The sequence below is a fragment of the Pezoporus occidentalis genome, unplaced genomic scaffold, assembly GCF_034315485.1.
Source record: "Pezoporus occidentalis ecotype Australia unplaced genomic scaffold, CSIRO_AGI_Poc_V1 ctg84, whole genome shotgun sequence".
In the NCBI taxonomy this organism is placed as follows: Eukaryota; Metazoa; Chordata; class Aves; order Psittaciformes; family Psittacidae; genus Pezoporus; species Pezoporus occidentalis.
In genome coordinates, this window is record NW_026916203.1 from 1,738,008 (window position 1) to 1,764,044 (window position 26,037).

The 26,037-nt window shown below is 38.2% G+C and overlaps 1 protein-coding gene across 4 annotated transcripts in view; it reads right to left on the minus strand.

The window, feature by feature from the left end:
- Positions 1-24,669, minus strand: part of FER (FER tyrosine kinase) — a 146,641-nt gene extending 121,972 nt beyond the window's left edge. The window contains exons 1-5 of one of the 4 annotated variants that reach the window (XM_062604255.1): positions 24,577-24,669; positions 14,737-14,841; positions 9,292-9,550; positions 4,583-4,756; positions 996-1,095 (exon numbers count right to left, since the gene is read on the minus strand). In XM_062604255.1, coding sequence (XP_062460239.1) covers positions 996-1,095; positions 4,583-4,756; positions 9,292-9,498 — 481 coding nt within the window. In that variant the 5' untranslated portion in view covers positions 9,499-9,550; positions 14,737-14,841; positions 24,577-24,669. Of the gene's footprint in view, positions 1-995; positions 1,096-4,582; positions 4,757-9,291; positions 9,551-14,736; positions 14,842-22,326; positions 22,349-24,576 lie in introns of those variants that run through there. The other 3 variants (XM_062604256.1, XM_062604257.1, XM_062604258.1) reach the window with 3 other exon arrangements.
- Positions 24,670-26,037: the final 1,368 nt, after the last annotated feature.

Here is a 26,037-nt window from a genome sequence, read left to right on the forward strand (position 1 = left end):
GTAACCAAAGTAAAGTTATATGCAGAAAACAGCTAGGAAACTGGATGAAATGAACAACTTACATTTTTAAGTGAATATGAACATCATTAAAAGAAAAAAAAAAGAAAAAAAGCGAAGCTAGAGTGCTGACTGTAACTCTCTTATCCCATGGTGTTTTGTCATTATATTCACATATCAGCTACTGCTCCAAATTTTAGAGAGATTTGAAAAGAAATAAATGTTCTCTCCACACTTACAGCTATTATATTGCACTGCGAATTATATAATAGAAAAAAGGACAGTAACTGTTTTTTAGCAGTCGTACAAAAACTTACAATATGGAGCTTGGAATTCTATTTATACACTCTATTCAAATCATTTTCACTAAACAAAGAAAAAATCTTAGAAAAGCACACAAGAACAATAATTACCAAATTATTACAACACATTATAGAACACATCATAGAACAAGGGCTTACATTTATCTTGTGATTAGCACATAAAACAATCCCTGCAGTTTGGACACATCATTCCCCAAAAATCTTTAAACATCTCAGTATGCAAATAAATTTTTTTCCTTTTTTGTGTAAGGTTGACAAGGTCAAATCGATTACACTGTAAAGAACTGATGCTGATTCCACTGCAGCAACCAGAGTAGGTCAAGAGATGCAAGTAGCCTGCAGCTACAATGTGAATGAGACAGACTTGCAAACCACTTATCACTGTCAATAGTTGATTTGAACAAATTCTGTTTCCAAATACATTGACTGAATAACAGAAGAATTTAAGAGGATTACCATTTACATAAAAAGAAGGGCTAACCTTATTTTTTTTTAAAAGAGTACCACCAAGTACACCTGACAACAATTAGCTTGTCTTACTTAAGATACTAAATGAGCTTTGTATTGTAACTAAGTTGCTCAAAACAAAAACATCACCCTGTTTCAGTGTAAGAGTTCTAGTAGGTTTGAAGAAGGCACCAATAAATATACAAAATCAATATTAGTCAGTAATACCTTTCACCACAGCTTCTTTATACTTTTCTTTGGCAGAATTTACTTCTTTTATTAGTTGTCTATAGCTAGATTTTAGTTTCTCTAGTTCTGTCTTTGTGACCTGTAAGAAAAAAGAAATATAAGTAGTATTAAAAATACTTAATCACAACATACAAAAAAACCTCATAGCATTAGTTTAAGAGAATTAAGATTTATTTTCCAAAATAAGGATGTTAACACTTCCCAATAGCTTGAGATAATATTAATAGGATATTACATGGTGTAACAAAATCAAATTCAACAAATGCATGGAATGAAATAAGAGGCATGGAAACAGATCTCCATCCACATCAGTGTAATGAAAAATGTTTAGGAAATCCAGCTAATCTTAAACACTTCCATCACAATGACAAGATAAAAAAAAAACAAAACGAAACACCAAAAAGATGCTTAATAAATCATATTAGATGAAAAATTTCTATGCATGGGAAGGAAAACCTTTAGCATCTTTAAAAAAAAGTCAGAATTTTTAGGTATTACAGTTCCTAAAAATGGCTTAGAAACTTCAACTGCAACCAATCTAGCTGTTGTAACACTTAAACCCTAAATAGCAAAAAAAAAGGGGGGGGGGGGGAAGGAAAAAAAACCAAACAAAAAACCCAAAACAAATTCTTGTGAAACACTGCACAGATGAATCTTTTCGCAGTGGAAGCAGGCCCTTTATTTTTTTTGATCAAAAAAATAAAGTTGCCTTTTCTATCCCCTACTTATATTTACTGTTCACAAATAATCACAAATCATGAACTCGCAAACAAAAGCTAGTAACAATCTAGCCACTACAATACCAAAAGGGTGGCATATATAGTAATGAAAAGTAAAAACTCTCACAAAAATACACTCAAGATGGGAAAAGAGGAACTTAGTGTAATGGAAGTACTTTATACAATGAATGTGCAGAAAAGGAAGTCCGTTCTACAGGAAAACTGTTCCCTGGCGTGACGAAAGCTGGAGTTCACAATTCTCCACTTTTTCATGAGGCAATGCCCAGATACCACTGCTTTTACCCTTAATGGAATTCTTCAAAGATGCAGCAAGTTGCTATCTACAGCTTCTATTCCTGTGCCGACTGTGCAAAGACTTCACTTAAAGGCAGTAACTTCTCTCCGCACAGATCCCATATTCTCATCTGGTATTTCTACACACTGTAAATTATACTCACAATTGTTGCTATTACAGACAAGAAAAAATAACTAAGACAAACAAAACTTATTATAAAAACCTCTATGAGAAACTGAGAAAAAAAGATGAAGTTAGGAAGTAATGAACACAATTAAGACATATATAACAAGGAACTGTTTCTCTTAGGAAAAACTGGGAAATAAAAGACAATTTGTAGCAATTACAAAATGTATTTTACTGATTCTCAGACTGTGCTCTTCCAACAGACAAAACCAAAACTAAGAGCACCTCCATCCCCAAACGACACTTAACTAAGATAGTCAAGAGTCAAGGTTGTACATGCATTGTATACACAGTTGCATATAAAATAAGGAAGATGTTCTTTACTGTGAGGGTGTAGGGCCCTGGAACAGGTTGCCCAAGGCAGTTGTGAATGCTCCATCCCTGGCAGTGTTCAAGGCCGGGCTGCATGGAGTCTCGGGTGACACAGTTTAGTGTGTGGTATCTCTGCCCATGGCAGGGGGGTTGGAACTAGACGACCTTAAGGTCCTTTCCAACCCTAACTATTCTATGATTCTATGATCTTAAACCCAGTTTTTACAGCAAAAAGTCTTGCCCACCTAACTAGCACAGTCCTCTTTTTTCCTCAAGTTTCATGGGAAAAAAAAAAAGCCAGTATCTGAACAGGAATTGGAATAAATCTACAAGATATGAGTTCTACTGTATTTGTCTAAAAGCCATGGTGTTTCACTGCCATTAAGAGTTTTACCAAAAGATTCCTCAGTGAAGAGGTGTCTAAGAAAAGGAAAGGATGATACATATGTATTTCACCTAAAGGAAAACACATTTTTTTGCCATTGATCCTATAAATATAAACTGCACAGACACTAACCTTCACAAGATTTGGATAATGTCCTGGGAAGTACCAAGTGTGCTGCTTCTGTGTGTAACAAAAGCAGAATAGAGACTATGAGAAGTATTTTGAATTCCTGGGAACCATTCTTTAAGCGTTCCAGTGACACAAAACCTTTGAACAAACAATGTCAGCTAACAATGCAAGAACATATCATATCTAACCAGAATGCTATTCAAATGCTTCTTAGGAAAATCAGGAAGGGGAAAAAAACACCCAAACAACAATGCAAGCTTATTCATCAGGATGCAAAATATTCGCATGGCCATGCAGCCCATAATGAAAATCAATATGGTTTTTGAGTGCTCAATATACACTATATTTTTTTATAAGTCTTATTTTAAAATACAGCTTTAGTAGAGTTTTTATGAGAGTTAATTTCTTAACAGAAAAAAACATGTTTTGTGCAGTCTTTTTTAAGAGTATATCTGTACTTCCAACAGTCTTGCTTCATCTAGCTTCTCTTATATTACTGTTTCCATTTCCTAATTCTTTACATATTTAATCTCTATTATTTCTAACATATGCTACCAGTTTTATCTCTTCTTCCATCCTGAGTGCTTTCAGACACACCAATCTGTAAGTGTCTGTGAGTGATTATTTGGCTTGGGAATTTTATCAGATCAGATAGTCAACTGACCATGCAAAAAACCGATGTATTCCCCACTGTCAATACCTGGGAAAGATGCCAAGATCCCAGCATATCATGGGAGCAGTCCCATTAGAGCAAACACATTTAACCTAGTAAGTTTGCTCCTAAAATTCTTCTCATAACTGGATAAAGAATTTTTTACTCATCAGTCCATGACATTTGTACTCTACTACTCAGATGTTATAATTATCCTACTCTAAATTTCAAATTCTCTGCTGGAACAAAGAAGAAACAGTGCTTCTTCTTCTCTCCGCAGACCTTTCGGACTATAAATCTGAAATTTTTGACATTTACAGTTAAACTTACCCCAGAGCTCCTGAATGAAACCGTGATTTCTGTCAGCTTTACTGACTAGATACACTGCTTTCAACATAAGCAGGACAACTGACATGTAATAGAAAAGGCCCTGAAGACCTCCATCTGCAGCCATAGTGTTTGGTTTACACTTGATTTACATTTTATAATAGAGACTAGAAGCCTTCCCACTCAAAATAGTCTGGACTATCAAGAGCATTCATTCACAAATGTTTCCAGTGCCTTGGTCCGATGGATGTCTGGAGTGGAATGAGAACAGGAAGAGAGATGGAACAGAGATGCATCCAACAGAATCATCCTTTACTGGAACAAGAGCATTTCCAGTGCTATTTGTTCATATAAAAGAAATTTATTCATCTCTGCCTTGTCAGCTAGCAGGGGAGAGAAAATGTAGAGGAAACAGCTAAAATTTAAACTAGATTCTACATATCACAAATCACAACCTTTTTCATAGGACAACCATAACCACAAAAATAATCCACTCTCAATATACGACTTTTAAACATACGAAACTATAACAAATTTATCAAGTACAATTAAATAACACACCTTGTACATCTCTGCTTCAATTTGTTGATGAACACCTACGAAACTCTTCTTAACCTGCTGCTTATCTTTGATCATCATTGTAAGCCTATGCAAAGGCCCAGAATTAAGGTCTTCTGCATGCGTCTTCATTATTTTGCTCAGCTGTTCTGTTTGCTGTACCACAAGCAACCAAGACTATAAAAAAAAGCACAAACAGAAAACACTCACTTACTCTGGCTTACAAATAACCAAACAATGAACATGAACTGTGAGACAAGATGCATCATTTAAAATTCAGTATAATCCATGAAAAAAAAACCACGAATTTTAAACTTACCCAAATTCACTTCCAAAATAAAAGTTCTTCCTGCTACAGCAAAATCATGCCTTGAACTTACTCATAAAACCATAAAAAAGCACCAGAGACAAAAATACAATACTGTAGGTTCACCCTTTAGCACTGACTTAGTACTTCTAAACACTGATGAAAGCTTTACAGCCTTTTTTTGGAATACATCCCCAACACCCCTGACAACCATTTTCGCATGTCCTTTGTTCTCCTGTTTCCCAAACAGTTACTCTGTTCAAGCTGACTTCCCTTGTCTAAATACCTCACATTAATATGCATTTGAGTGGTTACTGTTTAAGACCTGCTTCACATAACTGACAGCATCAGTCAGGCCTCCAGTACCAAAGCATAAAGTGCTAATAGCGTAAGAGACACAAAGAGTTACTCCTGTCATAGTAATCTATCATCTTTCTGTACCCTCATTTTAATAACCTCCTTGGCCACTCAGTCAATCTTCAGGACAGCTTAATGTGCTGTCTGTGGCTTTGAATTTTCATTAAGAACTCTAAGGTGAATACAGAAACTTCCAAAGCACCACAGATAAAAATACAAAATTAAAATTCAGCTCAAACAAAAGCATTTGCTATCCTAAAGATCCCTGTCACAGTCTGTTGACAGGAACAGCACTGTACTGCTTAGCAAGAACTCCCTGACACAGAGTACTATGCTGTATCCGAAATTCCAGAAAGGCTATATGCCATACAATTATCAGGTTTTGAAGGCAGCTAGTATGCTAGTTTTACTAGCATTTATTTTACTCTTACAAAAGACAGAAATTCACCTTAGATCATCAAAATTTAGATAAATAGTTTGTTTGGTAGCTTTGGGGTTTCCTTACATCTCAGATATAAACACACATGCACACACAAAAATATATGTAGTATTTTCATGTCTACATGACAATGCTGCAATGCAAACTGGATTCTTGAGAAGGAAACAAAAGGTAGTTAACTCCTGTATACATTATACCATCCTTAACATTTCCGTCAGTTTGTAAACATCCCATAGACTGGTTACCTCAGACTATCTGAGCTATCTTTATGTTGTAGCTATCTCAGACTGCTTTAAAGTCTGCTGGTGTAAAATATCATGGCCTAAAGCTCCCCAGCTATGGCTGAACACTTTTCCACCTCTCCATTAAAGAAAAATTTCCAAATGAGATCAGAATTATAGAACAGTTTGGCAGGGTTGGCTTACCCTAGACCATGTTGCCCAAGGCTCTGTCCAGCCTGTCCATGAACTCTGCCAGGGATGAAGCATTCACAACTTCCTTGGGCAACTTGTTCCAGTGCCTCACCTCCCTCACAGTAAAGAACTTCCTCTTTATCTCTAACCCATACTGCATAAACTAAAAATGTCATTAAACACCTGCCTGAGCAGAGTGGTTCTTGTGGTTATAGAAGGGTTTATAAGAGCACTTTCAGAGGTGAATATGTAGTCAGAGTTCTCCATTTTCTTTACAGCTTATTTATTACTGATGAGTCAAGTACCATTTCCACCAACCCTCAAAATCACAGGAAAAGCATTTTCCAACAGGACAAGTACTCTGAAGGAATACTTAGCTTACAATCCACCAAATGAACACGAATTAAGTCAGAAACACAGCAAAAAGTTCCCTTTCAATTTAAAAAATAATTAAATAAATCATTTGTACATTTTCCTGTTCTCTACATCCCTCTTTCCATACTGACAAAACACCAAGACTTACATCTATTAGTAAGATTTCTGTGTTTGCTATGACTAATTTTAAAATAGGAAAAGCTAAAGTGAAAAGGTATACTTGAGGAAAAGCTTAAAAAATAAAGAGTCATGTGGGTCAAAAAAGCAGCTGGGTAGAGAACGGCAGAAAAGCAAAGTGTTTTCTTTCACAGAAAATAACCACAGTCCAGCAGAACCAATAGAATCAAGTATTTTTTGGTTAAAGAGTATTTTTTAGACACGTACACAAAAAAATTTATACATATACACAACGGAGCTGTATATAAACACTTAAAAATACTGCTTTTACAGCATTAGCAGTTGATGCCACTATGCCATCCAGCAAGTTTGCTGCCTCTGCATAGAATAAACGTTGGACAGATTTTCCTAAACATCCTTTCTCTCAAAGTGCTCAGGCTTGCTGTATGCTTCAAAAGAAAACAAAAACAAACAACAGCACACACACATAAAATAACAACAACAAAAACTAAACAAACAAACAAAATTATAAAATCACAGAATCTAGAAAGGTTGGAAAAGACCTTTAAGATCATCAATTCCAAGTATTACCCCAGGAAAAAAAGCAGGTATCTTTGTATTTGGCTTTAATGCCACATTATATGAAATATTCAGTATACAAGTATTTTAAATCCTATAAAATTCAAGATGCTAGATTTATGTCCCATAATATTTGGGTTATACTTTAACTCTGTAAAATGTGAGGAAGAGAGCAAAAGTACCATGAAATAGCAAATTAGCATGAGGTGAGTGAGGTAAGCAGTATTTTGGACAATTTAACCACCAAAACCAGTAAGGCAATGTGTCACTACACAACTTTAAAATTCAAGGTGACAGTGACATTTCAAGGCAAGCTCATACAAAAGATCTGTCAGTAGTATATGAATATATTTGCTGTTATATAAAGATGTAGAGATCAGGGATTCTATTGATATCATTGAAAGAAAAATGGTATCTCTTTAAGAGGAAAAAAAAAAACAAACAGAAAGAATAAAGGAACAAAATGATCCTGAAAGAACAACTTGTTTTCCAATTTGTGCCTATGTCCAAAACAAGATCTCAAAATATGACACACACGTACTTCTCTTCAACCCAAAAGGAACATGGCTTAAGTCAAATCTCCAGTTTTTTTAGATTTATTTGCTCACAGGAAGTGCCCATGTTACTGACATGAACCAAGGCAGACTGAGCTGGCTATATGAACGTTAAAGATTGTATTTTATAATGCTAAATACTCTGATTTGTCTTGCTCCTTTACCTCTCTTGCCCTAATCCACCCTGTTTCATTGGCTAAAAAAAACTGCAACAGTTTAGCTAGCACGTAAGAGCAATACTAGTGGGGCAGCAAGAGCAAGTATTATTAGCCACATCACCAATAATTCTATACATAACCTCAAGATCCAAGAGTAGAAAGCTTGAAGACAATCCTGACTTCTGCTTATCTTAGTCTAACAACAATGCTTTTATGTTTATTTACCAAAATCATCACAACCTATATAGCAAGATCTGTAATAAACCATGTAGAAGAAACATAACTGGGTGAAATGCATTTCAAATACACCACCAAAACACACAGATTAAAAAAAAAAAAAATAAGCAAAAAAGAAAATCAGCACTCTCAATTTACATGACAAAAATTGTTGTGGCAGAGGGAAGCAGCAGCAGGTTTTACTCTAGATAAATGTTGTGTAGTGCTACTTTTGGGGCAGCTGAAATAGGATAGCTGTAACAGCACAACATTCAAGTCACACACCCCACCACTTTAATCCAGCATAAATCTAGGCTGCTGCAAAAAGAGCACTCACATTGCTAATGCTGCACCATAGCTAGTGCTCAAGCAGCCACACCATAAACACACTACATAAAAACTGCTCTGCCTAAAACTTAACTTGGCCCAAAAAAGGGTGCTTTCCTGCAGAGATGAGATCAGAGTCATGCCAGTATGAAGAGACTGTGGAACCACTGCTGTATCAGAAAGGGAGAGAATTAAGTAAACTGTTAGAGTGGTTTTCTCTAGTCAGGATGGAATTCCAATTCAGGAGTGAAGCATACAAACAGGTGAAATATGCAAGTTTACTTCATCATTACCTTCACTGAACTTGCTCTAAATCTGAAAATTAATAATTTGGAGGAAGGAAAGCATTACCTTTATAAAAAGAAAACACACTCATTTTAAATTGGGTACAAAATAACTTCACAATTATGAGAAACATCCTGAATTAATGTTTTGTTTTTACAACACATGCTGCAGTGTGAACAACAGCTGGAATGCTAGGCTTCGCCTGGTTTCCTGGCATTTTTCTATTTCTGTCACAAATTCTGTATAACACAGATAATAGTTCCTATTTAACAGTCTTAAAATAAAATCTTACTATAGCATGCTGTATTTTCAAAACAGGCTCAACCCAGGAACTAAAACACTGAATTTCAGAATTCAGGATTGATTCTACTTCCATCATTATTTTCAAAGCAAGATTGGAGCTCAAGTTCTGCATATTCCACTGAGGAACTGAAAGGAGCGCATTTTAACTACTTCAGCAAGATTAACGCCCAAGAAGCTGAGTAACGAGAAATCCAACTCAAACTAAAGAAAGAAAAAAAAAAAAAAAAAAATCTAACAAACACTGTTATTTCCAAAGATATTCCAAATTCAAAATAGTCTTACCTTGGACACATTGCTGATAAAATCCAATTGACAACTGCTCTCTTTATCTACTTGATTACAAAGATTCTGTAAAGTAGAGGCATATTCCTTATCACTTTTTACTCGCATAACCATAAATTTCTTCACCGTTTCCAGCAGTCGCAGTTCCCAATCTTGCAGTTTTAATAAAGCATCATGAGAGTACTTCAGGTCACCTCCAAACCCCATTTTTTAAGGCACTATATACTACACAGGGGAAAATACAGGCTCTTCACCACATCTGAAATCAGAACAAGATTCATGAGACACTATCAAACAAAAAAAAAAGACACTTCCAGTGTGACAAAGAGAAACTATTAATGTCTAAACCCTGAAATAACTGAAAGATTAACCACATACATATACTTCTTCAAAAAAAAAAAAAAAACACACACGAAAGGAGGGTCAGAGTGTTTCAAACACCCACCTATGACTGGAAGAGATCTCAGGCTGTTCTCCAGTTTCCTTCTGCAAAATGTACCTCCCCAACTTAAAGTGAAACTATGGGGGCACATATAAAAACATCTAAGACAGATACTAAAGACCAATCCACTTACTTAATCAAGTAAGTATAGCTGACAGTATCTCCACACAAGGCCTGCCAACTACCCTGCCAACACTCCCGGTAACCCAGAACATTGGCTTCTGGTGTTTACTCTCCTCTGAGCACAGAAAAATCCAAATAAAACATCAGCTCTCAAGCAGCACATTTGTGGGAAATGGATAACTAGTCAGAAGCTAGTTTGCTCCTAAACATTAGCAGGCCATTAAACTTGCAGATTCAACCTCCCAAAAATCAGAAAATATTCCAAACAAGGCTCCTCATGTAATTGCTCCCCTGTGACACACATTAATTAGAGGGGAGTCCCTCAGTTCACAGTTTCCCCTAAGGCAGCCCAGTCTTACTGTACTAAATGAAAACCATTTGATAAACAGCTAAGAAATGCTGCCTTCTGAAATCCTATGACACAACCACAGGTCAAAGTCATTTGTTTGAGCTAGCTCTAAAACACCTCCCTGTAATACTGAAACATGCAGCCACATCATAGAAGACCTGAAGGAACACGAGTAATTTCCACAGACTTCCACAAGTTTTGTAATCCTGTTTTCTGATATACATCAAGAAACTGCTCCTACACTAAGCAGCTTCAAACTAGGTAAGATAAATTCACACTAAACTGCAATTACAGCTCTTGCAGTGCAGACACAGCCTGTGTACTCAGTCACAAATTCTTGCACTCCAGCAAAGTCCTGGCTCTTTTGAACACAGGTATATCAATTTTTTCATAGTCTTTAAATTGCTACTTAAATTAGCAGAATGTATTTCAAATATTAACAGACTCATTTCCTAACAGCCCATGGGATGAAGAATCTTATTTTACACTGAGAACTGAGACACTTAAGCTAATGACAACACTGTACCTGCTAATACTGGAATGTACACGGGTTTAAGAGCAGACTTTTCAGTGTTTTAGCCTATCAAGTATCAAGAAAAAAGCAAGACGTTACTGGCTTCAGTTACCACTGAAAAATTCAGAAGATTTTCAGATCAGAACCTAAAGCCTGATTCCCAGGACCTGCTTCTCTCTTCATGCAGTTCCCTGACTCCATTAGCTTTTCCCATAAGTTATGGAAATAAGCCTCATCCATTACGTATTTATTCTCAGAACACAAACCATACTATGTTATTAAAGAAACAAAGATCTGGTAAAACAGTAAGAATAGTACCATCCTACTATGCATATACACAAGAGAGACAAGTCAAGGTTGTATGAATAACCTTAAATCTATCTTAAGCCTTCATATTCTCTTTCACTTGAAGCTGTATATTTTAGTTAGAATTCTTGCTGATGGCTAGGAGCTCAGTCATAAAGAACAACAGCAAATAATTAAGAAGGGTGGACTATGTCATTATTAGTTGTATTAATGATAACTTCCCAGCTGAAATTTAAGAAGTCTTGCAAAACTACCAATATTTTAGTAAGACAAGAAAAACATTTTAAAGCACCTACTTACTAACATGACTGAAGCAGAATTTGTGATTTTTTTGACACCCTTTAGACAAATACTAACTTTTGTGGTCAAGCTAATTTTTCTCTTAGCACATTTTAGCATATTACCTAAATATCCTTTAGCTATAAAAAGGACAGCATCATCCTTTTCTTACACTCCATATTCAGAAAAGATGGGAACTGAATGTCAGGATGAAGTCTGGCCTTGTGCTATGAGTAAAGTGCCAACTTGCTTGCTTTTACTCTAACCTTGTGCAATGAATAAAGTTTGTTTGCTTTCACTCTAACCTCTGTCTTTTACTGAGAGGTAGGAAGGCAAGGGCAAGAGGAAATATTCTCAGCATATGGTATTTCAGCCTGCTTCTACCGACTTACTGTGGAGCCATAAAATTTCAAAAATCAATAGAACAGAAGATCCAACAATATCTCACTCTAGCCTGTTTAGCCTCCCTTCACTACGTAGGAATTAGATTTTTTTTTTCTGATTGCACTATTAGATGCCTGTGTACCTAGATAAATTTGCACAAATACTGGACTGTGGTCCTGGTTTTAAATTATTCCATTCACCATGGCAGAAGCAGCACAGTAAAAATTAGTTTTTCAAAACTAATAAAATTCTGACTCTGTAAGATTAACGAACATGAATAAAGTCTCAGAGCTGTTGACTCCCAACTGGGTAAGCCAGCCTTTGTATGCCTTCACTGTAAATTAAGGAAACGTTCAATCAAAACATTCAGCAAAACTCAAATGGTCCAATATTGTGGAGGTAAAGAAGTGGTGAACAAGTATCCAGCACCTCAGCAATTTAACTGTTGATTAGCTAAAACCCAATGCTTTAATTAAAACCACTTTTAATTTTTTAACATATTTTAGCAACTGAAAACAGTACAGATCAGAGTCACTTATTTGAAGTCAAAACTGTAAGAATTACCAACACATGGACATGTTCTACACAATCTTTATTTCCGTTACTCTTAACAAGCACAAGCACATTGCCAATGGACAGTGTTCAAAGAGAAAGTATCTGGCACCAATACAGAAATGTATTTTTCCAAGTTTGGTATCTCCCTGCTTTGCACGCACAGGTGAGTTGACAGCTGCCCTACAGGGTGAGACCAACAGAACAGAATATTTCAGTTTGAAGGGACCTACAACAATAATCTGGACAAAACGACCCATTTAGATCAGCTCTCCATCTCCAACCATGGCACCAGGAGGTGCTGTTCAAGGACAGCAAACAAGTTGGGCTGCTATTTCTGGCATGATCTTCCTTCTGCTTCCTCATGTTCACAGTTACAGGATTACAGAAGAAATATTCATAGTCCCATTTTTTGGCTTTACCATACATTACAATGCTCAGATTGTACACGTAAAACAGATTCCAATTCAGATTTTGCAACTACATATTAGCGGCAAAATGAAGTACTGCAACAAAATTTGACATCAGAAAAGATTTACCAGAAGAAGATAGGGGGAGTTTCTACTCCAGTGTTGAAAAGATGAAAATATAGTATCAAAAATTCTAAGGGAAACAAAATCCTGCTCAAAAGATTTTTGGGAGAATATTTTACCTTAAAGTAAAAAAAAAAAACAAAAAACAAACCCAACCAAAAACCACAGAGATGACATCACATTTTAAAGTAGCTGGATGGAAAACTGATGCCAACAAGCATGTGATATGCTAAATTCATACAGAAAAAAACTTTAGGAATTACTTGCTCTGACTCTGAAGAGATCTTTCCTACTTCTGGCAGATACCCATGAGGCTTGTCTCCTTTTCCATGCATGAACAATATTTGCATAATTTGACAAGCCAATGAAGTCTGAATTCTAGCATGTTTTGTTAAAGTAATAACATCCCAGTGGCGTTAAAGAGGACAAATGAGTTTCAGCTAGTTTATTTTTTTTATTTTGAAAAATATATATATGCTACTACAAAAATTGCGGATATGCAAATTAGTCAACCAATACTTGGTAAGCTTTAACAATTAAATACGTATCAGAGCCGATTCAAAGAAAGTAAGAATTTCTTTCTTTTTAGAATCACTCTCAAAAGAACAAGCTTATCACTGACAGGAAGTGAACACTCAATGTACATTTAACAACATACTGTGAATAAGCAATCAGACCCTGAACAGAAATAAATGAATGCATAGTTACTGAATACAGCTTATAACTTGTCTTCACCACCACCACAGTGAGGCAATCAGATTTCAAACAAAGTAATCTTAAGTTTCGTCAGCGTGACAGTAAGAAAATTCAACAAGTCACATAATTCTTCAATATTGTAGCACTTCCTTCAACAAATAAAGCCAATATTTTAGCATTGGTTGTCTTCCTGAATTCCAGCAACATCTCTGAAGCAAGTAGTTTTCATAGCAAATCTACATTTAACTTAAAGATTGCAATCTGTTCATGACACATGACAGTGGCCATACCATGACAGATCCTGTGTGCCTGACAATGGCTGAAATCATATGAGCACGGAACACATACATGGCAATACTTTTCCATGATGCTGTCCTACTCTCATAACAACTGGTGCTTTCTGTTATATACTGCCATGAAATATATCCAAGACTGTGACAGCTAGTCTTAAAATTATCATGGATCTACATGCATCAGTTGGAACTTGTGCTTTTACAATATCGATGGCAAGGTAAGCAACTGATAAACCACAGACCAGAAGCACACCTGACCCCCGGTTAAACTCAGTACAGGAAAGTACAGAACACATCTGGCCCCTACAGAGGGAGCAATATGGAATGGGCATGGTACACAGTACACCATACTCACTCTTGATCTGCTGTCATCTCCCTTGATCCTAAATCTACATGGACTCCAAATCACTTAGCGTGGCTTATAGTTTGCCTCCTAGAAACATTAATAAAACTGCAAAATCGGAAAATAAGAGGACTTGGATTCAGGTGACAAACCCTCAAATGCAAGGCTTCTGTAGTGATTTAAAAGCAATTTTATAATAGATGACCAATTTGTTAAGTCCAACTCAGTTTTTGAATGTCAGGCTTATGGCAGTTATATTCCATTAAAACAGGGAAATGAATCATTCTTAGACCTCCATCCATACCTTAAATGAAAACTGAACTGTTAAATAATTGACATTTCCGTAAGCGTAGGATCTGTTCCTGGAATGTTCAAGACCATGAAACAGAAAACATGATTTAACTACTATTTGTTTATACTAACCACACATTCAGTATTTTAATGTGAAATGCATGGAACGTGAACTAGCAGAATTAATACTTCTATGGAGCTACTGCCATCAATAAACATTCAAAGTTATAATCTAAAGCTAGCCTGATCATTTCAAAATTGGTCTAAATATTAGTCCACTCAACGTAAAATAGCCAAGTTATTTTCAGGAAGGCTTTTCTGCAAAACACAGCTCACATACCTTAAAAAAATGTCCTCAAGAAATGATCCTTAGTACACTTCTCTCTACGTCAGCAGCTACTTCTGATTTTCACTTTACGAAATATGCTTTTATTTTCTGGGAACTCTGGGAAAGAAACAGAGATCAAACTTCCTTATTATTTTAGCATTTTAAAATAAATTGTAAAACTTAAGGTTATGTAAGTTGCTTTGCATTTTCAGACTATTACCAGAAGACAGATATATTTTTTTTTTTTAAGATCATTCAAGAAAACCAAAAGAGCAGACTTCTTAAATGACTGCAAGCAGCAGCAGTAGGCTATCACTTCATACACCCAGCTCTGAGGGAAGAAATTATTTTGCCTCTACGCATAAAAAAAAAAAATCTTTGGTTACAAGTTCTTGGAATTTCTTATGACAGAGTGTACTGTAACCATAAAATTTAATAATTTCATTTATTTCTGAACTTTGCCCTTGACAAAACAAAAAGGAAGCCAGTTAATAAGGAAAACGAAAGCATGAAAGGCCAAAATTCATCATAGGAAAGACAAACTTAGTAGCAGTATTTTCACAGCACTGTAAGAAAACAAGCGTCAACATAAGGGACCAATCAAGACACAGAAATTTCTTACATGGCTCTAATTACTCCAATATCTGGAGCAGTAAGAGGTCACGTGACTGCAGCACAAAAATTTCAAGCTGTAACTCTGAACTGCAATCTAGATGAAGCAAGCTGAAACAGAAGACTGCATCTTTGAGGTTTTGTATTGAAAAAAAGTATATGAAATATAAAAAATAATAAGAAACAGGCTTTGCTATAGCTTACAAGTGTTAGATATACTGTGTAAGCTACATCTAGACCAATATCAAGTGGTCACTCATACTCTTATACCAGAATGTCTCATCTAAAGATTTAGCTTTAGATGAGACATCCAATATTAGTTTAGCAATACCCTTTTAAGAAAGGGCATATTGAGCAAAACTGAAAGACAGACAGTGTGTAAGGATAAAGAAAACAGAATTATTTTCAAGATCACCACTATGTAAAACAAAGCACTTATGTACGCATTTACAAAATCTTATGAAGGGATAGCTTTATTTTATGCTGAAGCAGCCATTATTTAGTATTCCCTTCTGGTTACTTGGTGACATTCTAGAAACAAAGTGCTGCCTAATATAAATACGAAACTTCAGTGCTCCATGACCAAAAATAGAAAAGACTGTATGTGATGCTTACATGCAGTTACTGAAAAAAAAAAAACCAAAAACAGCAGCTGTGCAAGCAGATATGAAAAGAGGGAAAAGAAATGCAGCAGGCTAGAAGCATTACACTTTAAATCCTCTACATTTTTAAAAACAGATACAAAAATGCTTGTTGCAAAGCCCAAGAGAAGGTCTTCACCAGCAAAAAATTACAAGAAAGAGCAAAAACATTATAGTAAATTTGGCTTCAGTCCCCCCATCACACATACAAACCAGTTGGAAACACCAGCATATCACTGGACAGGAACACTAGTTTTAACCCCTTTCCTGCTTCAAACAGGACTCACGAAAGTAAAACACATACTACCACCAGCACCTGGCCACATTTAGATTTCAAGCAGATGTTAAAGCTCCATCTTTTGCTCTCTGCACACAGACAAAAAGTACTTTTTTTTTTTAAGGAAAAAAAAGAACTTTATCACGGTAGAATGGAGAATTGTTTGTCAATATAAAACTAAAATGCAAACCCAACTTATCTTTAGAATTCCAATTACTACTGACTTTTTATCTATGTGCATATTTTCATCTGCATACAGGTCATTAGTAGAATTTAAAAACGCTAATACAAGTCCAATACTGATCTAACTGATAGGTCTATACTAGCTAGTACACGGAAGTATAATAAAGGCTTGCCAGTGAACTACACAGCCATCTGTAAGAGAGCAATAAAATGCTACAGGCCTCCCATTGCTGCTTCTGAGCTCAAACACAGTAGAATTTTATAGTTACACACAGCTTGCTACCTCAATGAAATAAACCACTAGATAATGAAGATATAAAAGAAAGAATTAAAAGATAAGATAGAGCAGAAAACCTAGGATGATCTGTTGTTTTCTGAAATTACTGCTGAGACACTCAAAGACAATCCTACATCAGATTCCCTGTAGACTGGGAATATGTAAAGCATTCTCTCAAAATGAAGCATCAGAAGGGCATTTAAAAAATATCAAATCAATAGTAAGAATTCACCAGAAGCAGATACTATTCAGCTGATGTGTTAAAGCATCATAAAATATGAAATTGCCAAATTATTGGTTCTGTAAAAACTTAGGCTTCAGGTGACCCAACTAAAGAGGAATGGAGAATGTAAAACATTATCAATTTTTTCCACAGTTTGACAAGGCAATCAGCAGAAGCAGAACAAAGACAGTCTGACTTCAATACCAGGCCAGGTGGTCAAAATCATACTGAAGAATTTGTAGACTGGAATAACAGGGAGAATAAAAATACACCACTGCTTTTGTAGAGGAAAATCATGCTTTGCAATTTGAAGAGTTCTTTGAAGTAACGAAGGATCCTGCAGGTAAAGGTGCTGGAATTAGTGGTGAACAAAAGATTTCTAAGAAGTTTCTGCTGATGTTTCTCATCTGAAGCTATTACAGAAGTGAAGACCTTGCAGGCTAAGACATAGAGAGACAAAGACTCACAGGGGAGAGTCAGAAGCCTCACCAGAATCTAAGCCAGGTCTTGGACTGCTGTTCAGAATGGTCACCTGCATATCTGTCATTTCATATATCCGTGCTTACGTTTCCAAATTATACAAGATTATTAAGAGCAATCAAAACTGACATATAATTAAAAAATTTACTAAGAACTCCAGAACACTGAGCAACAAGCATATAAAACAGCAGATGAAGTCACATGTCTGTAAATGCAATGTAACACACTGGGAGAGAGAACTGTAGGTTATTTAATGCCATTACCAGAAAAAGGTCTGGTAGTCCCTGAACATATACCTTCAAAAGTATCTGTTCAGTGCTTTGAGGTAGTCAGGTTAGGAACCATCCAGAATATCATTTTTTTTAAATGAAGGGAAAAGAGAATATAAACATATACTGCTGACACATTTGTGCTGCTCTAAACCTTCAAATTATTCTAGCTCATAAAGAATGCAAAGCATCAAAAATAGTATAGGTATCACTGCTCAAAATATGGAGCAACTTCTGCACAAAGAAAGTAAAGAGAATTTTTTAGCTCACAAAATAGATAAGTATGACAGGGTGTCAGATAAAAGTACCAAAAAAAAAAATGATAGCACAAAGTGACATGGTATGTCAGATCCCTGAAGTGTTTCCCAGAAGAACACAGGGACAGAAAATGAATTTTTTTAAAGCTGCTCTTGAGTAATTCTTTGCCTAGTAAATAATTAAATGAGAGAATTCAATGTCTAAAGATACTTTTGCAACCAAGAAATAAACAGGTTAAAAAATTATGATAGAAATTCATGAAAAAAGCCACAGATCTGTTTAACAGCAGAACTTCAATCTCAAGACATCTCTAAACAGCAAAAGCAGGACAGGAACTACTATTCTTCAGTTGTGCCAACATCCCTCCTTACCTGACTGAACCAAGTGAAGTCTGTATCTCAACACTTGCTCACGTACAAGCATCTTCCCACAATGTGCTCTCACTCTGTTATCCCTACAGCTGTATGAAAAACAGCTTTCCCTAGCAGGTCTTGCAGCTGTGATTTTATTAAAAATACATGCAAATAAGAAGGAATGAGCTCCATCAAAGAACTGGGTTTCACTTGTCAGTAGTATCAAAAAAATACACACACAAACCAAAAAACAAAACAAACAAACAAAAAAACACACAACAAAAAACCAAACCACTGATAAAAGAATGACAAGATACACTTCCTCTTTTGGATATAAAAAGTTTTCATTTACCTGTTGGAATTCTTTTCACATGTGCAAATGGTAGTAATAGACACAATGAAAGTAAGTCACTAATAATCATGTAGGTATAAGGCTTACTATGTAAAGAGCCTATCTAATCCTTTCCTGTTCCACCGAAATACCACAGAAAGATTTTTGTCAAGACTCAGTCTTCTCAGGCTATCTGATTTAGCACTCCCTGCCCTTAGCATGAGGAAGAAAGTTTTCAATGAGCAAACCTAACCTTCCCCACTCTGTGACTGAGGAACAGAGAGAAATGGCTAGTCACTTCTGTACAATCTGAATATACCGGTTTTGGACTAAGCTATTTTGATTCTTTTAATTCTTCACTTTAAATCATTTTCTAGACCACTGCTGTCCTCTGAACACCCTCCAATTAGACACTATCTCGCAAATCAGAACCTAAAACAGTTGGGTACTGTACAACCCATCAATTCTGAGAAAACCAGAGAGATTACTTGAAATTACTTCTGAGCTTCTGCCCAAGTGCTTCAGTCTCTTCCAAACAGCATGATACTGTGTCCTACTTTGTGATCAAATAATTCCAGGTCCTTTATTAAATGGCAGCCTTCTACCTTTGATACACACCTTTAACTCTGTAATTCTTTGCTTTTTCAGCTGCGCACTTCAACCGCTAACATCTTTCTCTGTCTGGTGAATCAAGCATTTGCTTTTATCTGGTGAACTTCACTTATCACATCTGCTGAACTGGTAAACAACCATATTATGGAAATTAGGCAAAAGATATTCTCATTTGCAGAAAGCACACTATTCTCAGCACCAGCAAACAAAAAAAAAAACATGCACACTAACAATAAATGAGTGTGTGGGTTTTGATTCCATGCTTTATGTTTTTTAATCAGCAAAAAGATGTTCAAAAGGTGTATGATTTTCCTTAAAATTTGCTACAAGAGCAATTCTCACACCATTTTGCTGAAGGGGTAGCACAATTGTTCTAAAATACAATTGTTTACAGTGTTTAAACCGTCACATTTTTAAACCATAGCCACTCTACTCGACTGCACTCCCTTACCTAGAATTCCTGAAACTTTCTTGAGATACAAATACTGTGGGGTACTACTTTACATCTGTGAACATTCTGAAGCAGAAGCCACAACTACGAAGTCAGATGCCACCTGAAAGAAAACCAAAACAATAAAGAAAGCTTTAGCATAATTCACAAAAGCTGTATTTTAACAGAGTGGCAGTATGCTACACTAACAAGATTTTTAAAAACTTTCACAATTTAATAGGCAATAAGTCAAGCTTTAGATATTCAAAGACTAAGATTTATCTTAAGACCCTACTCTTATTTATAGATTCAGCGCAGGTGAATTTCATGATTTACTAGTCCAGCCACTAACAACCTCTACTAGCTGAGCCATTATTAATATGTTATTTGTATTGTCTGAGCATTACCGCACCAAATATTCAATAAAATCATTCCGGCTTTTATTAAATAACCATTAAACAACCAACCATCTATGCCATTTCCCACTCCAGTGTGGTTTTGTACTGAGAAAAGCAATTTATTACTGCCATTCTCAGTTCAAACAGCAAACACTTATAAATGTGACAACAATGTTGGTTACAATATGCTACAGATGTATGGAATAAGATTTTCTAATTTTTTTCTAAACCAAAAAGTTAGGCATAAAGAGAACTGCACAAATGGAGCAAAACTGACAAATTAAGTACTGAAATTAAGAGATTCACAAATTGAGGATGAAAACCTAAATGCCATCCTCTTTGGAATATGCATTATGTGGTCATGCAATTATTTCCATACTGCTTTTCTCCATTAACACCTGCCTCATTTATTACAGAGGATGGACTGCTTTGCCTATGATTCAGCATTCTGCCAGAGGGGCTCATCTTCCCAACTCTTATCACGCTCATTGCTGTAATTGCATGTCTCCCAATTTCTAAACAGGCAATTTCAAGGGAACAAAGGGCTCATGATTAATGTACTTTAACACTGTTCTGGATTCTATTTCTGCTTCTGGCAAGGAGCACTTACATCATATGCAACAATTCACAAACTTTTCACAGGTTGACCCTACTTAAAAGGCAATTGATTTTTCATTAGGTCTTAATTACGGTACTTTATTTTGATGATTAAGCTTAATTTCTTAATGTCTCAGCTCCTCACGTTAATCACTTCCAAAATCATAATATGAAAAAAAGGTTTTGAGATTCTAAGAGCAAATGATGATAACTACAAGGGAGATACCAAACTACTGTCTTCAGACCAAGATTTGATTACCATACAGGAAAATGATAACATACAGGAAAATTATAAACACATGATAACTATCAAATAGTTATTTATTAAGTATTTTCCTTACTACCACTTAATAAAACAGGGTTCCAAATGGACTATAGTGTTGTGCAAGCAATATTGTAAAGCATACCCAAAGGACAAATTAAGACTACACTTGCAATGTTTTTAATTCTCCCTTAACAGTCAAAAGCTTCATGTTATCACCTTGATAGAGAGCCACCCCACAGAAACTCCTCACAGTACACAACTACTGCCGTCACTCCACGTTCACCCTAACAAATTCATAAGGACAAGACCTGGCTAGAGTAGTAACTTTCCCCTCAACAGAAAGAGCAACCATATCAGAAAACCTAATGAAATACCCTCGCTGCTCAAGGTGCAAGTTCACAACACAGACAAGATTAAGCAGCCAGAGCTGTGTTCTGACAAGCTAATACATTTCAAAGATCAGGAATTCTGACAGACCTGTACAACTGGCCAGAAAACTCACTGAACCACACTACAGTTTTGAGTATGGAGAGTTGTCTCTACTCACCATGACACTCTTGCTGAGCATTTAGTAACAAGCTCAGTGTATCATGTGCAGGTTAGTAACAAGCTCAAACATAGGAAAGAAAGTTTGAAATGGTATGTTGTTAAACCATTTGGCATTTTCCCTCTAGTACAGAAACAAATGTGAAGGAAGCTGGTGTCTAAAGACCAAGTGATAACCTGAGATTCAAAGTAGAATTTTGTTATGAAGTGCAATTCACTCAGTCTAACAACAGCATTAAGTCTTAATTTATTAGGAATTTATTTTTATCATCCACAGGGAAACACATAGGACTGAAAAACTCCCTATTACTTCAGACGCATTACACTCAAAACCAACTTCAACTCCAAATTCAAACTTGCACAGGGAATTAGAAAATACTACAATCATGCTTTCAAATATGATTTCATGCTACGAGAGGAATCAAAATCCCATGAATCTGGCCTAAAAAGCGGGAGAGGGAGGAAGCCATTTCAGAAGCACCCTTGCTGGTTTTTAGGAGCTATTACCAAAACTTTCTGTGCACTGTACGAGACCACACATGTAGCTCTTACAAAGGTAACTACCTTCCCTACCGTCTCCCGAACCTCGAATACACAGCTACAAATGCCACCAAACAAAAATTTCTAAAACATAGTTTTTTAAAATGTGACAGTTACCTAATGCAAATATTATGCAGTAGAAATGTGCTGCATATTTACACACACAGTACTTCAAACCCTTTAATTCCCTAAAAGAAACGCATACTCAACAACTCCAAGACTATCTCTACTGTGTAATAAACCCCTCCATTAAGTTTTCAAAATACATTCTTATAACGCAAATACACCAACAGTAGAATTCAGACAGTACCGAGCGGACAGGCTTATCTTACAACAGGAGCATATATACTCAGCTTATATCCTGCTAGAGTGAACTCAAGCTTTCCTCTCTCTTCTCTTGCTGCTTCTCCTCCCCTCACCCCCGCGCCCCGCCAAAAGAATCCCCTTTCCTTTTCCTAGATCCACTTCCCACACAGGGCAGAAACCTCCTCCCTGTGCAGTGATGACCTCATGCAGCTAAGCCCATCTCCTTGTATGGAGCAGCTCCGGGCTGGCAGCCAGCTTCCTCCGCCTTCGGGCTGACACGCAGCTTACCTCCCTTCACCCACCGCCCACAGTACCCCTAGCCGCGGCGGGGAAAGCCGGGCAGGAAGGGGGGTTCTCTGCATGGACAAAGAACTGACGCCAGGCACCTGGCCCAAAACACCCCGAGCCGCGGCGAACTAGCATAGAACTACCTCACATCATCCGCTCCTCTCCACCGAACTACGAACACTTTCAAGTATGGAAATACATCCTATGTTCCCTAACTGCACTGCAGCCCCACGCAGCTGGATCCTGCTTCCCTGTGTTAAATCTCTCATTCCAGTGAGGCACACGTAGCAAAGGCCTTTCTCATCTTCCTTTGTGTCACTGTACCCTTAAAAACCTCCTGCCCCTTCTTCAGCCGGTCTCATTTTCTCAGAATGATTTCTACATAACCACTTTACACACTGGCAATACAAATACCAACTGCAGAAGTGCCCTCCTTTGAAAGACTCAGCTGTGACTCAAAGTTATAGCTGCAAGGAACCTGGAAAGAACCTTGGTGATAACATAGCTTTTGCTCAGTTAATAAGTAACCTTGCTCTTTTCCTTCGAAGAAATATCCCCAAAGCTCAACTCTTCTGGGGTTCACATTCCACACATGTATATTTTAAAACTGCAACAATGTACTGACAATTTGCGTAAACACATTAAAAAGGAATTTATAAAAGGAGAGAAAATACATTTGTCTCACCAATGATAACCACTACAGTACCTCAACCTGTATGTCCATCATTTGCAATCTGCTTTCACTCTGCACACATTAGAAGTATGAACATCCCACCTCCTTGAGTCTCCCAAGGACTAACGCATTCAGGTAATAAACTGTATCAGTCATCTCCTTATTACATATTACTTAGGAGACACAATTATCTTAATACCTGGTAAACTCTTTTAGTCAAAAGGCTTCAGATGTCACCCAGATTTTTCTCACACAGGAACTTGTTATAAGAAGCTGCACTGAAATACAGTAGAGCATCAAAGTCTCTTTGTGAAGGCTTGTTGCAAAGCAGGAAAAGTCACATCCACGTGTGGAAACTGCTGCTTTCTCGCAAACAGAAGAGTCGGCCTGTTTAAAAGTGCAATAAAACCCTGCATGTTCACATATGATGTGTCTCTTCCAAGGGTGTATGCTCACGTGAATTCAAACAAATCAGAAACATACTCCAAGGTGAAAAGGCGTATTTCACACCCTTCTGTGTATTTCGACCTCAAACACTAGCTATTTGAGCACTTAGGACCATCGCAGAGACCGAACCCGGGTACACACACAGCATAAAAACGCAAGTGAAAAAACCCTGGGCAGCAGCACTGAGAAGGTCCTATCTACGTCGGCCTTACATCTAACGCCCAAGTTCAGAAACTCCTCAAGCTGTACACTGCGGGACATCCAAAGCCTGTGGAGCTGCGTTTATCTGGGAGGTGGGCACACATCACATCACAGCTCCAAGCGGTGGCTGGCGCGTCCTTCCATTATTCGCGGCAGTCTCAGCCCGTAGCACAGGACAGAAGACATGGCGGGTCCCCACAGCTGGGGAGAGATGCTGCAGGAACTGGCCCGGGCCAGCCCCATCCTCCCTTCGGCACAACCCCACGCAGGGCCCCGCGGCCCCAGCCCGGCGGCAGCCCCGGGGGCGGGCATGGGCACTCGCCGCGCTGCGGGCCCCGCTGGGGCGGAGCCGCCCCCGGGTAACAGGCGGCGCCGCCGCCACTTATCTGCACGACCGTCGAGCGAGGACATCAGATGCCACCGCAGCCACCCCCTCAGAGGGAAGCGTGAGCGGCGCCGCTGCCCGCCCCGCCCGCAGGTAAATCCCCGCACAGGGCCTACCTGCCCCCTGCACCGGCCGCCTGACGGGCGGGCGGGCAGGGCACGACAAGAGGCAGGATCGGACTACCCCCTGCCCGACCGCCGCTCCCAGGGCGGGAGAGCATCAGCGGCGGCATCACCGCGCATCCCACAGCACCTTCCTACCTGACAAGCCGGACCCCTCCGCCGCTGCGGGCGTCACTGCCCTACCAGCGCCGCGTGACAGCCGCGAGCCAATCAGCACCAGGCTGTCCCTCTCCCTGACAGCCAATCCGGGAGCTCCCCGCCTTCTGGTGACGCACTGCAACCAGAGACCAATCAGCAGGGCAAGATGCTCCGCGGCTCCCGCCTCCAGGCGCAGAGGCACGACGCGATTGGAGGAGAGCTGTGGTACGCCTCGGGAACCTGGCCTGCCCTTCCACCCCGCCTCCCGCGCGCTGGTTTCCTAGCAACGGCTGTGCTCGGTGTTCCTGGGAGCGCCTCAGGGCCCTGGAAAGGGCGCGGCGGTTTTATCCGAGGGTCAGTGGACCTGTGGGAGTAGAATCACAGCACTGTGGTGCAATGTACACCGGGCCTGGAGCACCTGTGTAGTCTGTGTGCTTCCATCCCCACTGCTCTGCCGAGCGGACAGAAGGACTCGGGGGTGGGTGTTCGCCAGCTTCAGTGTGGGTTCTCAGCTGAGAAACCAACCATGTGCTGGGCTGCAGCAAAATGAAGCTGACCCGCAAGTCGAAGGAGATGATCCTGCCCCTCTACCCTGCTCTTGTGAGACCTCACTTGGAATATTGTGTACAGTTCTGGTGTCCTCAACATAAGATGGACATGGAACTGTTGTAGCAAGTCCAGAGAAGGGCCATGAGAATGATCAGGGGACTGGAGCACCTCCTGTGTGAAGATAGGCTGAGAAAGTTGGGACTGTGTGAAGAGAAGGCTGTGTGGAGACCTCATAGCAGCCTTCCAGTATCTGAAGGGGGCCTGTAACGATGCTGGAGAGGGACTCCTCATTAGGGACTGTAGTGATAGGACAAAGGGTAATGAGTTAAAACTTAAACGGGAAGCTCAGGTTAGATATAAGGAAGAAGTTCTTTCCTGTTAGGGTAGTGAGCCACTGGAACAGGTTGCCCAGGGAAGTGGCAATTGCTCCATTCCTGGCAGTGTTCAAGGCCAGGTTGGACAGAGCCTCGGGTGATCTGGTTTAGTGTAAGGTGTCCCTGCCCATGGCAGAGGGTTTGGTACTAGACAGTCTTAAGATCCTTTCCAAACCAAACCGTTCTATGAGTCTATGACTAATGGTGTCAGATCCTGGACATTGCACCTTATGGGCAGATAGACAAGGAGTCTGATGTTCGGTAACCTCCCAACTCTGTGTCAGGAACAGAATAGAATCAAATAGAAACAGAAATAAAATTAAGAAGGGAAGTAGAAAACAAAAAGAAAGTTTTTTAAAAAAGTTACTATTGTTACACTAACTTGACAGGTTTAGGGAAACTTCATGGATATTAAAGTGTTGCATATCATCTTTTGAAATAGTTCGTGTTTAAATGAACAAATTAATTTAATTATGTAGCAATAACAAAGTTTGATACCACAATGTTTTTCATACATATGGAAGAACGTAAGATTACA